The following is a 21,194-nucleotide window of genomic DNA, read 5'->3' on the forward strand; positions in this document are numbered from 1 at the left end:
GGCAGGGCTTGGGGGTCCATATGGGAGGCCTGGGTTGAACCTGGCTGGCTGCATGCCAGCTCCCTACCCACTGTACTTCCTCTTTGGTCCTAGATATGTTTATTTTTCTGTTTGTCTTCTGGGCCACACTGGTTGTGCTCAGGGCTGACTCTTGACTCAGTGCCCAGGGATCACTTTTGGTGGGGCTTGGTAGACCCTACGGGGTGCCGGGGATAGACTCAGGGTCAGCTGGGTGCCAGGCCAGTGTCTTAATGCTGTACTGTCTCTGGCTCAATGTGATACTCTTCTGTTGTTGTTTTTGGGACACACCCAGCAGTGCCCAGGGTTACTCCTGACTGCACTCAGGGATCACTCCTGGCTGCGTGGGGACCATAGTGGGTACCAGGGATAGAACCCAGCTTGGCTGCGTGCAAGGCAAACGCCCTCCCCGTTAACCTGTCGCATGGTCCCATCAGTGCAGATCCCCCGCCCGTGTTGGTGGGGCCCCATCTGGGCTCTGTGCTTCTGGTTTGCTGGGGGTTTGTTTCCGGCTGACACAGCGTACGCCTTCACTGGGCCATCCTCTTTACCCTGTGCAGGAACATCGCCTCCCAAACTGTCGCCCGGCTGAAAGACGTCGCGCGGCGGATCTCATCGTGCCTGGACTTCGAGCAGCACACGCGCGAGAGGTCTGCGTCTTTGCACCTGCTGCTGCGCTTCCAGCGGCTGCTCATCAGCAAGCTGTACCCAGGAGAAGGCTTTGGGCCGGCCGCCGACGCGCCCAGTGAGTCGCTCCACGAGCATCTACCTTTTTTTTTTTTTTTTGCTTTTTTTGGGGGGGGAGGCACACCCGGCAATGCACAAGGGTTATTCCTGGCTCTGCACTCAGGAATTACTCCTGGAGGTACTCAGGGGACCCTCTCTGCCTCTTCCTTGCAGGCCCTGAGCTGATGGGGGTTGGCTCCTTGCTCAAGAAGTATACTGCCCTGCTGTGCACGCACATCGGGGACATCCTGCCCGTGGCCTCCAGCATCGCCTCTGCCAGCTGGCGGCACTTCGCAGAGGTGGCCTGGGTCGTGGAAGGGGACTTCACCGGTACTTCCTTGTTTCCTACCCATCCTGTGTGTTTTGACCAGAGGATTGGCTTGAGGTGGCCACCTGCCTTGTCCAGGCGCTCGCTAGGTCTGGGCCCTCTGTCCTTTGGAGTCTTCGGTGGCTACCAGTTCTGCTGAGCTGCCTGCGATGGCACAACAGCTGGTGATTAGGTCCCTGCGCCATCCCCAAGGCTTCTGTGACGTGGTCTGCGTTATCTCATTTCACTCCAGCAGGAAAATCTTCCGCGTCCCCCGCTGCCCTTTCTTAGGTGCTGAATAAGTTCTAATTTTGTTCAGGATTTTTAAATGGTATTTTTACAAGTAGTTTAGAATTCGGTGGTGGTGCTGCTTTGTTCCTGAGCCCGGTTTCCTAACCGGAAACCTCAAGGTGCACACCTAGTGGTAGGCGTGAGTGTAGGGAATAGTTCTCTGTCCAAAGGATGTTTTTGAAAACAGTCTTGAAATTCACAGGAATCCACTGACAAGTGCGACTGTGTCTTTCAAGAATGAGCCCTAAAGTCACCTTAGAAAGAGGCGACAGTGTAACTTTCCTCCATGGGGATCGCATGGCAAGCATGTTTACAGAGGGGCTTTATGGGGCCATTACGCTTATTTAAATTTTAATGATCTTCTTCTTTCTTTTTAAATGTAGGTGTGCTCCTTCCAGAATTAGTTGTTTCTATAGTGCTCTTGCTCAGTAAAAATGCTGGTCTCATGCAGGAGGCGGGCGCCGTGCCTCTGCTGGGCGGCCTGCTCGAACACCTGGACCGCTTCAACCACCTGGCACCTGGCAAGGACAGAGATGACCACGAGGAGCTGGCCTGGCCCGGCATCATGGGTACGGATGGTCCTTTGATGCAGACCCCCTGAGGAGTCTTTCCTGTTCTAGTCTCAGCCGACCCGCCCTTTCCTGTCCCAAGGAAGCTTTGCTGGGCAGTGGCCAGCGTGTGTTCTAAGGGGGGAAGTGCACCAGGACAGATTCGGGCTCTGCAAAGCAGGAGTTTCCTTCTGGCCTGTCTCTGACCCCAGACACGGCCCTCTCAGGCCTGAAAACCCTTTCTGGGGCTCAGCCGTCAGACAGCCGACCCTGCCCAGGTTGCCTCGTCTTCGGTGCAGCCTGGCTTTCTGAGGGGTGGAACTTGTCTCCACAGTGCTGACCACTTGTCTTCCCAGTGTTGGCCACTGAAGTTGCAGACTGTGGGTCTGGCTTATTGTCAGGGAAGTTTTGATTCGGCATCTGTCCTCCCGGGATGCTCAGGCCATTGTTGCTGTGCTGACAGGGGGCCCAGAACAGGACGTGGCCTTTGGCCCGAGGAGAGCTCGTGCTTGTGTTTACTTGTAAGATTCGGCGAAGCGCTGGCTTTATGTCAGATTTTTGTGCACTTAAGTGTTTTTTTTTTTCCTTTCCTAAATCTTTACTAATGTCCTTGAAAGCATTTAAAGGCACCCACTGATCAGGCTGGTTCATTTCAGTCCTTTTTTTCTCCTTTTGAATCATTGTTTTTCCTTTTAAGTCTTGTTAAGACAAATCTCAGAGATGCTGGCCGCCCCTCTGGGCGCACTGGTGGGGACACTGTGCACCCGTACTGGTCATGTTGTGACTGCCCTCTTCCAGAACGGGCCCCTCTGTGGCGTGTGCCGAGGTGACCCCGCAGCCCTGCATGGTCACGGCGGCATGTCCGTGTGTGTGTCCGTTTCTGTTCTCAGGCCGCCGCTCACCATGCTTGTGTGGCTTTTGCTCTCTCTGGCAGTGGGAGAGTGATCTGTTCTGTCCCCTCTTCTCTCCCAGAAGCCTCCTGGCGTCCTCGTGGGCATCTTGGTGCCAGCAGGGAAGAGAGCAGGCAGGCTGTCTGGTCATTGGCCTCAGTGTTCCATTGGTCTTAGAGTACCCAGTGACTTTTCATCTCTTGATACATTGTTTCTTTTTTCTACTCCCTGAAAAGTCTTGTTAGTGAAAGGAATCAGGCTTCAGTGTGTGTAATGAAACTGCTTTGGTCATTTTGTGTCGGTTATAGTCAACCTGAATGTGTGAGTGGCTCTTTTTTTCCCTTTGCTTTGTCTTGGGTCACACTCCGTGGTGCTCAGGGCTTCCTCCTGGCTCTGCGCTCAGGGGTCATTCCTGGCAGGCCTGGGGACCGTTATCAGATTCTGGGGACCAAACTTGGGTCAACCACATGCAAGGCAAGTGCTCTGCCTGTTGTACTATCTTGGGCCCCTTGACCTGCTTTTTTATTTTGGGGAACAGTTTTGCACCTGTGTTTCTGAGGTTTTCCCAAAAAACAAATTCTGTATTTGTTTTCCTTCCTGTTTTGGGAACGTGTCCTGTGAAGCTTGTGGCTGCTTGGGATTCTGTGACTGTGGGACACCAAAGGCTGTGCTGGGGGTGGACCAAGGCCCCTGCATGCTGGGTTGTTTTTCTGGCCCTGTGACGGTTTTGTTGTAACTGCAGGTCCCCAGCGAATAGCACGACCACCCTAGCATGAGGCTGTAACTCAGGAGAGTGCTGGTCTCCCTGCAGCTGTCTGCACAGGGGCTGCGAGCTTCAGTGCGGCATGTGCATGTCACAGGGGACATGGAGAATGTTCCTTCCTCTTCTGTTTCGGAAGGCTGCCTATGATCTGGTAGAATTTGCTAGTTGTGACCTGTGTGTGATTGCTTTGTTGGGAGGGCAGAGAAGCAGCTTGAGAACTCAGCTTAATGTTTTCCTTGGTGCTCAGGAGGGCCCAGGGGTACAGTGCTGCTCGGAGCTTGCAGTTTTGCCCTGGTTGGGGTCACATGCCTTAGAGCCTGGGGGGCCTGCAGCTGGTGCTGGCATCAAGTCAGGTGTGCCCTAGCCACTGTACTGCCTGCTGACCCCCATTTTAAATGTGCAGGTCTCTGGCATTAAGGATGCTTCCAGGCAAGACAGCACGGTGGGGAAAGTTGTTGCGGCTGGCCTGGGTTTGACCCTGACACCCCATGTGGTCCCCCAATTCCTGCCAGGAGTCGCCTCTGAGCACCGCAGGTGTGTCTTCTGCCAATACACACCTCCCCACCCAACCAGTAAAAGCTCATGGCCGTCCGTCTCTGGGGCGCTCCATCTCGGCAGCCCCTTGACACACTTTCCTACTTCTTCCCTCCCCCAGCTGCTTATCCACCTCCAGTCTCTGTGCCTGACACCCGGAGTGGGCCTGAGTGGGACCTTCTGGGTCTGTCCTTTGTGGATTGGGGAGTTTCTTGTCTGAGCTGTGGCATGCCAGGGTCTCTCTCCCATGTTCCATGGTACGGGTGCTCTTTCCGGCTCTCACATTTGTAGATTCATCAGTGTAGAGCCTCCCAGTGAGAAGTGGGCTCAGCATAGTGAGTGTGTCTAGGCTGTGTGTTCGCTGGGCCATTGGCCCCGCACTGGGGTGTAGAGATGGCCCCATATTCTGTTCTGTTCTTTGGCCTGGGCAGCCACTTGTAGTGCCGCCTTGTCACAGTCCCCATTCAGGGGCAGGGAGCTTGCCTTGCATGTGGCTGACCCAGGTTTGGTCCCTAGCATCCTATATGGTCCCCCAGACCTACCTACCATCAATGATCCCTGAATGCAGAGCCAGGAGTGAGTCCTGAGCACTGCCGAGTATGGCTCCAAAACAAAACAGACAGAAACCAAAAACAAAACAGTAACCAACTCCAAACCTTTCAGCCTTGCTGGCTTTGGTGGTAGGTTTGAAGGAGGTAGAGTTGGTGAGGGAAGGGCATGACTAGTTTGATTCTTGGCCCTAGCTAGCCCTTGGACCGTTTTCCATATTCCTGAGTTTATGTCAGGTGATCAGGGCTTTTCCTTTCTGAGTTGCATTTGGTCATTTGATGTTGGTTAACTGGCCTTTTAGCATTACCTTTTTCTTAACACGCGCCTGGGAAAATGCCTTATGTATGCATTTGCCTGTGTCCCAGGTTTTGGTCAATAGTAGTATCATCATTACTCAGTGCATTTCTAATTTTCCTAATCATCTTGGACTTTGGGGTATTTTAACTCCTGGTTTTCACACATGTGCGGAATCTGTGTCTCACTTGCATCCTGGCTATCTGGTCTCCCTTGGCTGGAGCTTGCCCGGCCCACGGGACTGTGGCTGCCCACTGTGGCCTGTCTGGCGCTGTCAGGCATTTGCTGGTGTGCCTGTGGAGCGGCATCTCGTGTGTGGTGGTGTTGCAGAGAAGCATGTCCGTCTCCCCCCGTAGCCGTGACCGTGTGTCCTTGTTCTTTCTCAGTGTGTTCTTTTGTTTCACCAGTTGATCTATCGATTTATTGATTTTGGTTTCTGTATATACAGAGTCATTTTTTACAGGTCAGAACTGTAGGAATAATGAGGAGGTGACCCTGATACGCAAAGCCGACCTGGAGAACCACAATAAAGACGGAGGCTTCTGGACTGTGATCGACGGGAAAGTGTACGACATAAAGGACTTCCAGACCCAGTCGCTCACCGGGAACAGCATCCTCGGTGAGTGACCTCATTCCACCTTGGTGTGAGCATGTGCAGCAAGTGCTCCTGACACATTGAAGTGATGGTTTCACTTTGCTGCAGTCCCCATGTACTTTGACCTCTCAGTGACTTGGGTCCCCATCAGGACACCCAGGCAAACTCTGATGAATTTCTCATTGCTTGCTCATTTGTCACACCAGCATTTCTTGGAGGTTATTCCATGCAGTACTCAGGGATGACTCCTAGCTCTGTGCTCAGGAATTACTCCTGGTGGGCTCAGGGGACCATGTGGGGTGCCGGGGCTTGAGCCCAGGTCTGATGTGTACAAGGCCGGTGTTCTACCCTCTGTACTAGTGCTCCGGCTCCAGCAGCATGTTCTGAGTTGGTGCAGACAGGGCAGGCCTGGGGGAGAGGAGAGTCATTATACTTTGCTAGCTTTACTGCTCACTTTGGAGCCAACCTGCCCATCCTCGCCATTTCTCCTACGCTGAGCGAATCACGCTGAAGTGACGGTAGCTTTTATTCTTTTGATTGTAGCTCAGTTTGCAGGGGAAGATCCTGTGGTAGCTTTAGAAGCTGCTTTGCAGTTTGAAGACACACGGGACTCCATGCATGCCTTCTGTGTTGGCCAGTATCTGGAGGTGAGGCTGCGTGCTGGAGGTGAGGCTGGGTGCTGGAAGTGAGGCTGGGTGATTGAAAGTGAGGCTGGGTGATTGGAGGTGTGGCTGGGTGACTGGAGGTGCGGCTGGGTGACTGGAGGTGTGGCTGGGTGACTGGAGGTGTGGTTGGGTGACTGGTGGTGCAACTGGGTGCTGGAGGTGTGATTGGGTGCTGGAGGTGCGATTGGGTGCTGGAGGTCAGACTGAGTGCTGGAGGTGCGGCTGGGTGCTGGAGGTGCGGCTGGGTGACTGGAGGTGCGGCTGAGTGCTGGAGGTGCGGCTGGGTGCTGGAGGTGCGGCTGGGTGCTGGAGGTGTGGCTGGGTGCTGGAGGTGAGACTGGGTGTCTGGAGGTGAGACTGGGTATCTGGAGTAGGGGCTGGGTGACTGGTGGTGGACTTGACCGGTTACTGAGATAGCTAGGCCTTCTGACAGGTTTGTGTGTGAGAGCCATTAAATGACAAAATCCTATAGGGATTTTTTTTTTTTGGTAAATGTGTTTCTGTTTATGATATGTTTCTGTGTCTGTGTGTGTGTGTATGTGCTTGTGTGTCCCATCACCTTCATGTGTTTGTGACAGTCCTTCCTGTCACTCTTTGTGTGTATGTGCAATGATGTGTGCTGTCACTCTGGATTTGTATAATGGTGCTTCATGTCACTCTCGGTATGTGCGTGTGTGTGTGTATGCGTTGCATGCGTGCATGCACAATGGTATTTCCTCTCTACAGGGGAGGTGTGTGCAATGGTGCTTCCTATCACTGGGTATATCCGAAGGTGCATCGTTTTACACTGGATGTGTGTAAGATGCTTAATGTAACTTAGGGTGTGTGTGTGCAATGGTGCCTCCTGTCAGTCTGGAAGTGTGCATTGTGCCTCCTATGACTCAGGGTGTGTTATGTTGCTTCTTGTCACTCTGTGTGAAATGGTGCCTTCTGTCACTGTGTCTGCATGTTGGTGCTTCCTGTCACACTGGGTGTGAGTGATTTTGCTACCTACAGAGGTAGGTGTCTGTGTGCAGTGGTGGTTCCTCTCTGTACGTGTATAACGGTGCTTCATGTCATTCTGGGTGTGTGTGAAGATGCATTGTGTCACCTTGGATTTTTGTATGGAGTATTATGTCACTCAGGCTGTGTGTGTGCAACAGTGCGTGCTGTCACTCTGGATGTGAACATTGCTTCCTGTCACTTTGGATGTGAATGTTGCTTCCTATCACTCTGGATGTGTGAAAGTTGCTTCTTGTCATTCAGGATATGTGAAAGTTGCTTCCTGTAACTCTGGATGTGTGAATGGTGCTTCTTGTAACTCTGGTGTGTGTGACAATGCTTCCAGTCACTGTTTTTTTTTTTGCTCTGGTTGTATGATCTTACTTTCTGTCACTGGATGAGTGTGACTGGGCTTTCTGTCAATGTGGCTGTTGTGAAGGTGCACCCTTCCTTGTGTTAGTGCGTGGTGTTTCCTTTTTTGCTGGAATGGTGTGTGCAGCGGAGCTTCTTGTCTCTCCGGTCATGTGTGAAGGTGCATCTAGTCACTCTGTAGGTTAGTACTGTCCTTTATTATTATTTTTTTTTGGTGTCACACCCATTGATGCACAGAGGTTACGCCTGGCTCATGCACTCAGGAATTACTCCTGGTGGTGCTCGGGGACCATATGGGATGCTGGAGATCGAATCCGGGTCTGTCACGTGCAAGGCAAATGCCCTACCTGCTGTACTATCACTGCAGCCCCAGTACTGTCCTCCTTATAACTCAGGGTGTATGTGTGCAGTGGTGATTCCTGTGACTTTGGATGTGAACAATGTTTCCTGTCACTTTGGAAGTGTGTATGGTGCTTCCTGTGACGCAGGGTGTGTTATGTTGCTTGTCATTCTGGCTGTGTGGAACATTCCTTCCTTCACTGTGCCTGTGTGTTGGTGCTTCTTGTCACTCTGGGTGTCTCTTAGTAGTGCTTCCTGTCACTTTTTGTGTGAACTAGCTTCCTGTCAATCAGTTGTGTGTAACAGTGCTTCTTGTCACTCTGACTGTGTGTGATAGTGGTTCCTGTCACTGTGTGACAGTGCTTTCTGACTCTGGATGTGTGCAGTGGTGCGTGCTATCACTCTGGATGGCATGATGGTTCTTTATGTCACTCTCCATGTATGTACAGTGGCGGTTCCTTTCTACAGGGGAGGTATGTGCAATGATGTTCCTGTCACTCTGGGTGTGTGTGAAGGTTTATTGTGTAACCCTGGATGTATGTACAGTGCTTAAATAACTCAGGGTTTGTATGTGCAACGGTGCCTCCTGTCACTCTCTAATTGTGAGTGTTGCTTTCTTTCACTCTGGATGTATTTATGGTGTTTCCTGTGACTCAGGATGTGTGTTATGATGCTTCCTGTCACTCTGGCTGTGTGTGACATTGCCTCCTGTCACTCTGTGTTAGTGTTTCCTGTCGCTCTGGGTGTTTTGTGCTATTGTGCTTTCTGTCAGTCTTGTTGTGTGACCTTTCTTCCTGTCTTTTTTGGCTATGTGTGACAGTGGTTCCTTTCAATCTGGCTGTGTTTGACAGTTGGTCCTGTCACTATGGGTGTTAGTGTGTTCAGTGGTGGTTCCTTTCTACCTGGTTATGTGTGTGCAGTGGTGCTTACTTTTATTCTGGTTGTGTGAAGGTTCATCAGTCACCCTGGATATGTGTGTATGGTGCTTAATGTAACTTTGGGGTTGTGTGTGCAGTGGTACTTTCTGTCACTCTGGATGTGAACGGTGCTTCCTGTCACTCTGGATATGAACGTGCTGCCTGTCACTCTGGATGTGTGTATTGTGCCTCCTTTGACTCAGGGTGTTTTGTTGTTTCTTGTCACTCTGACTGTGTGGAACGGTGCCTCCTATCACTGTGTCTGTGCATGTTGGTGCTTCCTGTCACTCTAGGTGTGAGTGATTTTGTTTCCTGTCACTCTGTGCAGTGGTGGTTCCTTTTTCTCTGTGAGATGTGTGTAATGGAGCTTTCTTTCACTCTGGGTTTTTGTGTGAAGTTGCATGCTGCCAACCTGGATATATGTACGGTGCTCAATGTAACTCAGGCTGTATGCGTGCAAAGGTGCGTGCTGTCACTGTTTCCTGTCACTCTGGGTGACTTTTACTGTTGTGTGACTTGTTCCTGTCTTTCTCGTCATGTGACCTTTCTTCCTGTCTTTTTGGCTATGTGTGACAGTGGTTCCTTTCAATCTGGCTGTGTTTGACAGTTGGTTCTGTCACTATGGGTGTTTCTGTGTGTTCAACGGTGGTTCCTTTCTACCTGGGTGTGTGTGTGCACACTGGTGCTTCCAGTCACTCTGGATGTAAACGGTGCTTCCTGTCACTCTGGATATGAATGGTGCTTTCTGTGACTCCAGGTGTGTTGCTTCTTGTCACTCTTGCTGTGTGGAATGGTGCCTCCTGTCATGTCTGTGCACATTAGTGCTTCCTGTCACTCTGTGAGTGATTTTTTTCCTGTCACTCTGAGTGTATGTGTGTGTGTGCAGTGGTTATTCCTTTCCTCTGAAGCTATGTGTACTTTGCTTCCTGTCACTCTGGATGTGTGTGAAGGTGCATGCTGTCAACTTAGAAATGTGTACAGTGCTTATTGCCACTCAGGCTGTGTGTGCAATGGCGCTTTCTGTCACTCTGGATGTGTGTATGGTGCTTGTTGTAACTCTGTATGTGTGATGATGCTTCCTGTCACTCTACGTATCTTGTGCTCTGGTTGTGTGATCTTGCTGTCTCCCTGACTGAGTGTAGCTGGGCTTTCTGTCAATGTGGTATTTGTGACGGTGCTTCCTGTCACTCTGGATGTGAACAGCACTTCCTATTACTGTGAATGTGAACAGTGCTTCTTGTCACTCGGATGTGTGTAAGATGCTTGAGTAATTCGGGGTGAACGTTACGATGCTTCCTGTCACTCTGGCTGCTTATGATGGTGCCTCCTGTCAGGCTGTTTGTGTGATTCGGTGCTTCCTGTCACTCTGGGTGTCTCTTAGTAGTGTACTTCCTGTTATTCTGGCTGTGTGTGACAGTGCTTCCTGTCACTCGCGTGTGTGCAGCAGTGGTTCCTTTGTCTCTGGCCATGTGTATGCAGTGACTATCTGGCTGTATGTGAAGGAGCTTCCTGTTACTTGGATTGTGTATGGTGTTTACTGTGACTCTGGTTGTATGTGTTCAATGGTCTACTCTGTCACTCTGGATGTGTGAATAGTACTTGTTGTCACTCTGGAGTTTTGTATGGTGCTTCCTGTAACTCCAGGTTTGTGTTGGTACTGGTGCATCCTGTATCTTTGGCTGTGTGTGAATGTGCTTCATGTTACTTTGGTGTGTGTGCACAACCATGGTTTCTCTTTGTGGGTGTGTGTGCAGTGGTGCTTCCTGTTAACTCTGGGTGTGTGTGAAGTTTATCCTGTCACTCTGGGTATTTGTACGGTGCTTCTTATAACTCCGTGTGTGTGTGTGTGTGTGTGTGTGTGTGTGCAATGTTGTTTCCTGTCAGCCTGGGTTGAACAGTGCTTCCTGTCACTCAGGATGTGTGAACGGTGTTTTCTGTCACTCGGGATGTGTGTACTGCGCTTCCTCTTACTCTCGCTGTGTCCGATTATGTTTACTGCCACTCTGGCTCTGTGTTTGAATGGTGCTTTTGGTTACTCTAGCAGTTTGTAACTGTGCTTGCTGCCACTCTGCATGTTATGGTGTTTCTTATCACTCTGTGTGTGACAGTGTATCCCGTCACACTGTGTGTGCAACATTGCTTCCAGTCTCTGTTCGTATGATGATGCTTCCTGTCACACTAGCTGTGTGCAATGGTGCTTACTCTCACTCTGGGTGTGTATTTGCAATAGTGCTTTCTGTTTCTCTGGCTTTGTGACCGTACTTTCTTTCACTCTGGCTGTTTTTGATGGTGCTTCCTATCACTCTGTGTGTGTGTGTGTGTGTGTGTGTGTGTGTGTGTGTGTGTGTGTGAGATAGAGAGAGAGAGAGAGAGAGAGAGAGAGAGAGAGAGAGAGAGAGAGAGTGAGAGAGAGGATTCTCCCTGTCACTTTGGATTGTGTGATGCTGTGTCCTATCTGCATTTGTGTGTGCAGTAGTGTATCCTGTCACTGGGGCAGCCTGGACTCACCACTGTGGGACATCTGTGCGAGCCCTGAGTGCCATCTCCCCTCGCCCCCTCTTTGTTACGGGATCTGCTGCTCTTCTGGTTTTGAGGTCTGGGCACCTGTGTTCTCAGACTGATGATGAATTTTTCTTCCCCAGCCTGACCAAGAAGTCGTCACCATCCCAGATCTGGGGAGTTTGTCTTCGCCACTGATTGACACCGAGCGGAACCTGGGCCTGCTGCTGGGCTTACACGCCTCCTACTTAGCTATGAGCACCCCTCTGTCTCCCGTCGAGGTGGAATGTGCCAGTAAGGAAGGTTTCTGGTTCTGCTAACACGCCAGCAGGTTTTAGGGTGGATCCTCACTGAGGGAGAGTCAGTGGGGGACAGAGAACAAGTCAGGATCAGTGTGTGGGAAATGGCCGTGGGCACCTTGCATTGGCCTCGCTGGGCTGAGGTGGGCCTGCTCTCTATGCAGGCTACTTTGACCAAACTCAGGTCGGTTGTGTCCTGGAATGGGCACCTCTGTGTTTCCTGTGCTCTTCTGCTGGTCCAGACTTTTCTCCTGGGTTCTGTCTGCACCAGCTGTTGGGCCAGTTCTGTGGAGTTGAGGGCAGGTGGCCCTGTGGGCCATGCTTGGGAGGTGGAACCAGGCCAGGCTGGATTCTACTCTTGGCCAGTGGTGGCCAGGGAGGAACCGGGCCCTTCGTAAGACGGTGTGGAGGGAAGGACGTCTGCAGAGACGCCAGCAGCCTCATGTCACCTTCACAGCTTGCCAGGCTGGGGGCTGTTCTGAGAGCAGCCGGGTGGGGGTGTCTGCTGGCATGTGTACTGGGTGCAGGTGGACAAGGACAGTCCTACATTACCTGCCACCCTCTGGGAGAGTTTCCACATGCGGGAAGGCAGCTTTGTCTGATGCAGGGAGGCAGAGGGGCAGATACTGCGGGCCTGGGCTGTCTGTCCTGGAGAAGGGGAGGGGAGCGGTGGACGGAGAGAGCTGGAAAGGGAGAGGGTCAGCTGGTGTCGCACGGGGCTCAGCCAGCATGGTGGAGAACGCTCATGGTTGCACCGCACCTCAAGAGAATAGTGCCCTGAGCTGATTGCTTGGGTGCAGAAGGGTGTTCCGATAATTCAGGTTCCTGCAAACAGCCCGTGTTAAGGTGACGCATGGCTGCTCTAGCACCAGACACGGCACCTTGCAGCATGTCCCATGACTGATGCTGCCATTCGCCTCTGAGAGCTTCCCGGCCTCCCGCCTGCTTCCCACGGGTGTGCCGACGCTGCTGTGCTCCACAGAGTGGCTCCAGTCGTCCGTCTTCTCTGGGGGCCTGCAGACCAGCCAGATCCACTACAGCTACAATGAGGAGAAGGACGAGGACCACTGCAGCTCTCCCGGGGGCTCCCCAGCCAGCAAGCCTCGCCTCTGCGCACACGGCTTGGTGCTGGGGGGCCACTCGCAGGCCTTCCTGCAGGCCATCGCCGACAACGACACGCAGGATCACAGTGTGAAGGTGTGCGGGTTGCCCGGGATCCCACGGGCTCGGGCTTCCTGGGGTGGGCTCTGGACTGGGATGCGGGATGTGTTTTGAGGGCCCATGAGGTTCCCCGGGCCTGTGCCTGGGATGGATGTGCAAGGCCGCCCCGGGCACCCGGGCCGTCTCTGTTGCAGGACTTCCTGTGTCAGATGGAGAGGTACTGCCGGCAGTGCCACCTGACGGCGCCCATCACGTTCCCTCCGGAGCACCCCGTGGAGGAGGTCGGCCGCTTGCTGCTGTGCTGCCTGCTGAAGCACGAGGACCTTGGTAGGGAGCTGCTGCCGAGCTGCCCGCAGGGACTCCGCGTATAGGCCGGGCTGCTCCATGCTTCCGTCTCCTTTCCTCCCAGGTCACGTGGCGCTGTCCCTGGTACACGCGGGCACCCTGGGCATTGAGCAGGTGAAGCACCGGACACTCCCGAAGTCCGTGGTGGATGTGTGCCGGGTTGTCTACCAAGCCAAGTGTTCGCTCATCAAGGTACCGAGGGCTCCGTGCACGATCTCCCGTGCTGTGGCTGCTGGGCCCTGGGTGTCCCTGAGCCGTGCCTGCGTCTCTTGCCTTGCAGACACACCAGGAGCAGGGCCGCTCCTATAAGGAGGTCTGCGCTCCCGTCATCGAGCGCCTGAGATTCCTCTTCAACGAGCTGAGACCGGCGGTGTGCAGCGACCTCTCCATCCTGTCCAAGTTTAAACTGCTCAGTTCCTTGCCCCGCTGGAGGAGGGTCGCTCAGAAAATAATTCGAGAACGAAGGAAAAAGAGAGGTAAGGAGAGGGCAGTGCTGTGAAGCCAGCGCTGTCACTCAGTGGGGTCGAGTTTGTGAGATTCTGCGGGGAAGCTGTTGCTCCTCAGCACTCTGAGGACTTGGCGTTGCCCCAGCGCCTGTAATTTCATGATGCACAAGTGTTATGGAACTCTCCTGAGACATCAGAGGCACCAAGTAAATCAGAGGTGCAACTTGGGATCTTCTGGTAATGAGGTGGAAAGAGCCTTTAACCTTTGAACTAATCTTGCCATCCATTTTTTGATTTTTTTTTTTGGCGGGGGGAGGGTGGGTGGGTCTGCACCCAGTGATGTTCAGGGCTTACCTCACCACATGGCCTCGAGGATAGTTGCTAACCCCTGACTCCGGCTCCTCAGAATTTCTCTCAGAATGGCCCCTCCTTCCTGTGTTACAGAGGCTGGGCAGGACCCTCATGTTGGCTCTTGCAGGTCAAGCGTTTCAGTTGACTGTGATGTCCATTGTACACTTTTACGTAGAATGAAGCAGCCACATCTCATGTGAATTAAGTATCTGCAGAATTGCGTGTGGGACATTGACTTTTGTGATGAATGCTGTTTCTGTGCAGTTCCTAAGAAGCCGGAGTGTACAGATGACGAAGAGAAGATTGGGAATGAGGAAAGTGACCTAGAGGAAGCTTGTATTTTGCCTCACAGCCCTATCAGTGTGGACAAGCGACCTCTTACGATGAAATCGCCCAAGGTGAGGTATTTCTTGTGACAGAGACTGGGTGGCTCAGACGCAGCTCAGAGCATTGTCCACAGGGACCAGCACTGTGTGGGGATGGAGTATTCACTGCGGTATGTGTGGGTGGAGTGTCCAACACTGTGTGTGAGGGTGAGCTGTCCACAGCTGTGTAAGAGGGTGGACTGTCCGCCACTGTGTGTGGGCGGAGCGTCCACAGGGATGGCTCTGTGTCTGTGGTGCTGAGGCACTGCTGTTTAGGGTCTGCATGTCTGTGCATTTGTTACACTGAATTTGAGGTGTTCCACGAGTTTAAGCCTTCTGACGTTCGTTTCTGTCTTATTTGAGTATTGTTTCTGTAGAGGACGCTAATGGCGAACGTGGTTTTCTTTGGTCAGGACAAATGGCAGCCATTGTTGAACACAGTCACAGGCGTCCACAAGTACAAGTGGTTGAAGCAGAATGTCCAGGGCCTGCACCCTCAGTCGGCCCTCCTCAGCACGATCGCCGAGTTTGCCTTGAAGGAAGAGCCGGTGGATGTGGAGAAGATGCGAAAGTGTCTGCTCAAGCAGGTGAGGTTGGCCAAGCCCCTCCCATGGGCAGGCGCTGGGCGCTGGTGCCGTCCACTCAGTGCCCGACTGCCTGGCTGTCTGTGTTGCAGTTGGAGCGAGCGGAGGTTCGCCTGGAAGGGATAGATTCCATCTTGAAACTGGCCTCCAAGAGCTTCCTGCTTCCGTCTGTGCAGCACGCTATGTTCTGTGGTTGGCAGAGACTCATTCCTGAAGGCATCGATATTGGGTAAGACTCGGGCATTTGTTCTCCACCTTGGGAGGTGTGACTGCAGAGCCTTGTTCCGCCGTCGGCAGAATGCTCGGTGATGTTCTTCCTTTGGTGACAGGGAGCCTCTTACGGATTGCATGAAGGACATAGATCTGATCCCCCCCTTTAACCGGATGCTCCTGGAAGTAACGTTCGGCAAGCTGTATGCCTGGGCTGTTCAGAACATCCGTAATGTCTTGATGGATGCAAATGCCAGATTTAAGGAGCTTGGTGAGTCTTAACAAACAAATCTGGTGGTCCCCAAGGCTGAGTTAAGATTGCTTTGGGAGCTCTGCCAGCTTTTCCTCATTTGGTGCTTAATCAGGTTCTGAAAATGTGCAAATCCCATCCTTGGCTTTGAAGACTTTAATGACTTTCTGGTAGAATGAATAGATAACCTGCTCTTAGTTTGCTCAGATTCTGGGCAAGAAGCTCAGAGCTGCGCTGTAAGACACGGTTCCAAAGTGCCCTTTGGCATTACATCATGTTCAGCCTCTCCCTGTACCCAAGAAGCTCAAGTGTCATTTCATACTGAAATACTAGGGGCCCAAGAGATAAAACTGTGAGCACGCGGCCAACCTGGCTTCTGTCCCCAGCTCCCAGTATGGTCTTTGAGCCCACCAGGAGTGATCCCTGAGTGCGGAGATCCAGTAAGACTCGAGCCCTGCTGGGTGTGGACTTTCCCCGCCCCCGAGATAAAGTTCTTGGTTGGTTTGAGCACATGCAGAGCAATGCTGAGATGGCTTTGGGGCAGAGAGAGCTGCCAGTCCCAGGTTCGGCCTCCCTGAGTGGGAGCAACTAGAACGGTTGGACTGTCGGTGTCTGCCGAGTAGAGAGGGAACAGGGTCATTCTTCAAAAGCCAGAGTGCTCCGTAGCATGTTGGCGAAACACAGGAAACTGAGGCGGGCCGATGCTCCCTAGGTATCCAGCCTGTCCCTCTGCAAACCGTCACCAACGAGAACCCTTCGGGCCCGAGCCTGGGGACGACCCCGCAGGCGCGCTTCCTCCTGGTGATGCTCAGCGTGCTCACGCTGCAGCACGGTGCTCACAGCCTGGACCTGCTGCTCAACTCGGGCACCCTGGCCCTCACGCAGACCGCGCTGCGGCTCATCGGTAGGACGGCAACTTCCGCCTCCCTCTGTCTGTCTCCACGGCGTGCGTGCGCACACCTACGCCTGACTATTTGTAACTGACAAGGTGTGCCTGTGTCGTGTCCCACGGGCTGTGTCTGAGCAGGCGCCGTGTCTGAGCAGGGTGCCATGTCCCGGGTGGGCTGTTGGACCCTCAGCCAGGTCAGGCCGCTGTGGGACTGGCTCACGCCAGGCTCTTGCTGCCCCATAGGCCCCAGCTGTGACAACATTGATGATGAGATGAACGCGGCGGCCCGCGGGGCTTCGGCGACGGTGCTGGAAGAGACCAGGAAGGAAAGTACCCCCGTGCAGCTCCCTGTCTCCGGGCCGGAGCTGGCTGCCATGATGAAGATCGGAACCCGGGTCATGCGAGGCGTGGACTGGAAATGGGGCGACCAGGTACTCGGCCCCGCCCCCTCCCGCCTGACCCGCTGTCCCTGGGGGTTTGGGCAGTGGCCTGTTAGCGGGTAGCTCTGCTCCCTGTGCTGTGGGACACCCCTCGGGGTGCCCGAGAACAGGTGAGCACAGAGATGCACAGGAGGTCCGAGGGCCGGGGCCTGGCTGAGATGGTCCCAGGGGTTGGGTCCCCCTCGGAGAAGGCCTGGCCCTCCGGTGACACTGAGGCTGGAAGCTGTGTGGGTCCTGCCTGCGGAGTGACCCAGCTACCTTACAGTGGGGTGGGTGGTGTGCAGCTAGCAGGCCCCCCATCACTGTCTGTTTGGCTCCCCTAGGACGGCCCCCCTCCTGGCCTTGGCCGTGTGATTGGGGAGCTGGGCGAGGACGGGTGGACCCGGGTGCAGTGGGACACGGGCAGCACCAACTCGTACCGGATGGGGAAGGAGGGCAAGTACGACCTCAAGCTGGCCGAGCTGCCCGCCTCCACACAGCCCTCGGCGGAAGACTCAGACACCGAGGACGACTCTGGTGGGTGCCCGTGAGGGGGCGTCTGGCCTGGGGCAACTGCTTGATCCAGGTGCCTGCGGCTGGGAGCGAGCATCCCCCCCGGTGCCCCTCAGTCTGGGCCTGTTCGTGGCGGCCCTGGGAACACCCCAGAGGTGGTGTGGGCCAAGGTGGCAGTGACCAGTGACTGTGACCGTGTCTTCCTGAGCAGGCCTAAACAGCCTGGCAGGGCCTCAACATGGCCCGAGTGCTCCTCTCGCCTCCCCTGGGCCCCTTCACGCAGATTCTGGCTTACCTGCTGCTGCTGAGTGGGGGGCGGGAGTGAGCCTGGGGAGTCTGGGTTAGCTGAGAGTCCAGAAAGCAAGGGACTCGGCACTGCCTGTGTGACAGTGCTCTGGGCATCCATTGAGGACCCCTGAGCAGCTGGGCTCCATGTGTGGCCCTGTAGGACTGGGCCCGGGCTGTTGCCAGCGGTGCCTGTTCTGTTGGGAAAAAACGCACAGTCGGTTTGGTCTTAGCAGCACACAGTGTCTAGTCAGGGTGATTTGGGACAGCTCAGTGGCCCAGTTGGACATGAGGCTGGACCCACTGACCTCCCTCTCTCCTCAGGGAGGGGCTGCGTCCTCAGCCCCAGGGGGTGGGGTGGGGCGTCTTGGTGCTTCCACTCAGATGGAGCGTTGGCCGAGTGAAACCCAACTGTTATCTGTCTCCCCTGAGAATCGCGGGCCCAGAGCTGAGGGAATCTCTGACGGACTTCTGTCCTGAGGAGCTGCAGACAGGAGGTGGTGTCCAGGCCCGAAATCGACGGCGGGGCAGTTCCTGCTCTCTGGGAGCCGGCTGCTTATTCCACCCCTTGTTCCAGAAGCCGAACAGACAGAGCGCAACATCCACCCAACTGCGATGATGCTCACCAGCACTGTTAACCTGCTGCAGACGCTGTGTCTCTCGGCCGGCGTCCATGCCGAGGGCATGCAGAGCGAGGCCACCAGGACTCTGTGTGGGCTGCTGCGGATGTTAGTGGAGAGTGGCACGGCCGACAAGACAGGTGTGTGTGAGCAGTTGTGGGCGTTGGGCCTGAGGGCCATCGCGCCAGAGTACTGGCCACCAGGGACTTGGACAGCCCCTTTGCTTCCTGCTGTCCTGGGTGCTGGAGTCTGAAGAGGAGCTACTCCTGCCAGGGCTGTGGGAATCAGCTGCTGGCCATTTGGGCTTTGCTCACCAGCTTTGCCTGTAGAACTCTGCCTTGGGCTTCACATGAGGTGTGTGTGTGTGTGTGTGTGTGTGTGTGTGTGTGTTGGGGGAAGAGATTGCGGGGGGAGAGAGAGATTCTGTCTGAGGAGTGTGTGCGTGCGTATATATATGGAGGGTGTGATCTGGTTGCGAGGTGCGTATACAAGTGTGTGTGTGAGGAGTGTGTGTATGTGCGTGTTTGTGTGAGTGATACTATGTGAGGAATGTGTGTGTATGGGTGTGTGTGTGAGTGATCCTATGTGAGGAGCGTGTATGTATGTATGAGTCTGTATGTGAGTGATCCTGTGAGAATTGAGTGCGCGCGTGTGAGTGTGTGGGTGAGTGATCCAGCATGAGATGAGTGTGTATGTGCCTGTGTATGTGTGTACGTGATCCCATGTGAGGAGAGAGGGTATGTGCATGCATGGGTGAGTGACCCTGTGTGAGGTGTGTGTGCGTGTATGTGTGTGTCCATATTTGTGCATGTGTGTGATCCCGTTTGAGTTGTGTGTGTGCGTGCATGTACGTGTGCATGTATGTGAGTGATCCCATATGAAAGTGTGCATGCATGCATGCATGTGTGTCTGCGTCCGTGATGTGCATGAGTGAGTGATCCTGTGTGAGGAGAGAGCATGTGTGCGCGAATGGGCCTGTGTGAGATGAGTGTGTGTGGGAGTGTGGTCCCATGAGCTGAGCGTACCTACCTGGAAGGTGTCCCAGAAGGCCTGAGGTGATGGAGCCAGCCAAGGCAGCTGGCCGGAGCCGTCTGAGCAGCTGCATGGCCAGGTGTTGGCCTTCCCGCAGGGGAGCTGACCGGTCACGGCGGCGTCTGGGTCCAGTCCCTCTGAACCCTCTGAAAGGCCCGTCTGCAGACTTCGGAGACTGGGATGGGATGTCGCTGCAGCTGCCATCCACGCTGGCCAGTAGGGCCCCCGCCCGTGCTTGCCATCAAGCCGCATTTTGTGATTTGAGCCTAGGCAGAGGTGGCCGATGAGATCCCTTCCCTCGTCCGCCCTGCTGGTGTCCCGCAAAGCTGCCCCTCGGGAGGTGTCTGGTGGAAGGTCCCATGCAGCGCTCTTCGACTCTCACTTGGGGCTAGCGGAGCGGGCTGTCGCTTCTTGTTGGACCTAGGGTGCGTGCTGTCTGCCTGCCGGCCACGGTCCAAGCCGCTCTGTGTGCCCGCAGCCTCCCCCAGCCGGCTGGTGTGCCGGGAGCAGCACCGGAGCTGGTGCACGCTGGGCTTCGTCCGCAGCATCGCGCTCACGCCGCACATGTGCGCTGCCCTCAGCTCCCCGCAGTGGATCTCCCTGCTCATGAAAGTCATGGAGGGCCACGCACCGTTCACGGCCGCCTCGCTGCAGCGCCAGGTGAGTGGCACCAAAGGCCGGGGCACCTTCAGTGGTCGGGGGAGGTGGCCATGCTTTCCGCTGCTCCGCTCCTCTCCCTCTCCCGTGGGACTGGGCCTTCGTGGCTTGTTGGCAGTTAAAGGAGCGCAGTGTGTCGTGCAGCATCGCACAGAGGTTGTCACGGGAACGCCATGCATGGGTTCTGCCCTGGACTGTTGCACCGTGCCCTCTAGCTCTGCCTTTTCTGTGGTTGCTTGGTCAGATCCTGGCTGTCCATCTGCTGCAAGCGGTGCTGCCGTCCTGGGACAAGGTGGAGCGGGCGCGGGACATGCAGTGGCTGGTGGAGAAGCTCTTCGGCTTCCTGGGCAGCTTGCTGACCACCTGCTCCTCGGACATCCCCTTCCTCAGAGGTGAGCCCTATCCCCGCCCTGCCCTGGGTCTCAGCGGAGGGGCGGGAGGGCCCCGGGCAGCTCCTTCTGGTGTCCCGTGTCCTTCCAGAGTCCACCCTGAGGAGGCGCCGGGCGCGCCCGCAGGCCTCGCTGACGGCCACGCACAGCAGCACCCTGGCCGAGGAGGTGGTGGCGCTCCTGCGCACGCTGCACTCGCTGGCCCAGTGGAACGGGCTCGTCAACAAGTACATCAACTCGCAGCTGCAGTCAGTCACGCGCGGCTGCGCCGGGAAGCCAGCAGAGGGGGTGAGTGCCGTCGGCCCTGCTGGGTGTCAGCCTGTGTGGCGGCTGGGCGGGGCTGAGCGCCTGCCTGCACGCTTTGCTCCGGGGTGGGTTCCTGCACGCACACACACACACACACACATCACAACCACATCCCTCATTCAGACACCACACCCACACACACCACACCAGACACACACACTACACCCCACATGCCCACACCCCATACCCCCACTCACATACCACACACATACACATAGCGTACCACACACACACCCCACACCCCTCATCCAGACACCACACACACCCACACACACCACATCCCACCCCACATACCCACACCCCATATCCCCACACATATCACACACCACAGCACACACACCACCTCACACACACCACACACTACCCCACCCCCAGCCCCCCACATACCACACCCACCCACTCACACACCACACACAGTACGCCATACACACCAGACATGCCACACAACACCACACTGCTCACATACACACCACACAAACACACGCACACAAATACCCACCCCTACACCTTGAGGCCCGTGTATTTCCAGATGTTTTTCATTGCACACGTTTACTGAGGACAGTGACAAACACAGAGCAGCTAGATCAGGGCTCGGGAAGTGCCTTCGATGGCGGAGCTCGTGCCTGGCATGTGGGAGGCCCGGACTCTCAACCCCCGACTGCAGACCCCCTCCACCCGCATTTCTGGGTGTGGCCCCAGTGGTCCTGGAGGGAGTGTCCGGCTCCGGCGTGGCTTCCCTGAGCATGTTTGGGTGGGAAGCCCACGTGCAGCCCCTGCCTGGCTTC

At 55.0% G+C, this 21,194-nt stretch overlaps 1 protein-coding gene across 3 annotated transcripts in view; it reads left to right on the top strand.

The window, feature by feature from the left end:
* The window catches only part of HERC2 (HECT and RLD domain containing E3 ubiquitin protein ligase 2), a 105,363-nt gene that overhangs the window by 39,157 nt on the left and 45,012 nt on the right, over positions 1 to 21,194 (top strand). For all 3 annotated transcript variants that reach the window (XM_056124797.1, XM_056124798.1, XM_056124799.1), the window contains exons 21-41: positions 579 to 763; positions 919 to 1,074; positions 1,726 to 1,911; positions 5,369 to 5,539; positions 6,059 to 6,162; positions 11,432 to 11,582; positions 12,570 to 12,784; positions 12,943 to 13,075; positions 13,158 to 13,285; positions 13,374 to 13,569; positions 14,155 to 14,288; positions 14,669 to 14,842; positions 14,932 to 15,068; positions 15,169 to 15,320; positions 16,012 to 16,203; positions 16,432 to 16,619; positions 16,952 to 17,144; positions 17,983 to 18,165; positions 19,536 to 19,717; positions 19,959 to 20,106; positions 20,195 to 20,391. In XM_056124797.1, coding sequence (XP_055980772.1) covers positions 579 to 763; positions 919 to 1,074; positions 1,726 to 1,911; positions 5,369 to 5,539; positions 6,059 to 6,162; positions 11,432 to 11,582; positions 12,570 to 12,784; positions 12,943 to 13,075; positions 13,158 to 13,285; positions 13,374 to 13,569; positions 14,155 to 14,288; positions 14,669 to 14,842; positions 14,932 to 15,068; positions 15,169 to 15,320; positions 16,012 to 16,203; positions 16,432 to 16,619; positions 16,952 to 17,144; positions 17,983 to 18,165; positions 19,536 to 19,717; positions 19,959 to 20,106; positions 20,195 to 20,391 — 3,505 coding nt within the window. The remainder of the gene's footprint in view (positions 1 to 578; positions 764 to 918; positions 1,075 to 1,725; positions 1,912 to 5,368; positions 5,540 to 6,058; positions 6,163 to 11,431; positions 11,583 to 12,569; positions 12,785 to 12,942; positions 13,076 to 13,157; positions 13,286 to 13,373; positions 13,570 to 14,154; positions 14,289 to 14,668; positions 14,843 to 14,931; positions 15,069 to 15,168; positions 15,321 to 16,011; positions 16,204 to 16,431; positions 16,620 to 16,951; positions 17,145 to 17,982; positions 18,166 to 19,535; positions 19,718 to 19,958; positions 20,107 to 20,194; positions 20,392 to 21,194) is intronic.

Source organism: Sorex fumeus, unplaced genomic scaffold (assembly GCF_029834395.1).
Source record: "Sorex fumeus unplaced genomic scaffold, SorFum_2.1 ptg000051l, whole genome shotgun sequence".
Lineage (NCBI taxonomy): Eukaryota > Metazoa > Chordata > Mammalia > Eulipotyphla > Soricidae > Sorex > Sorex fumeus.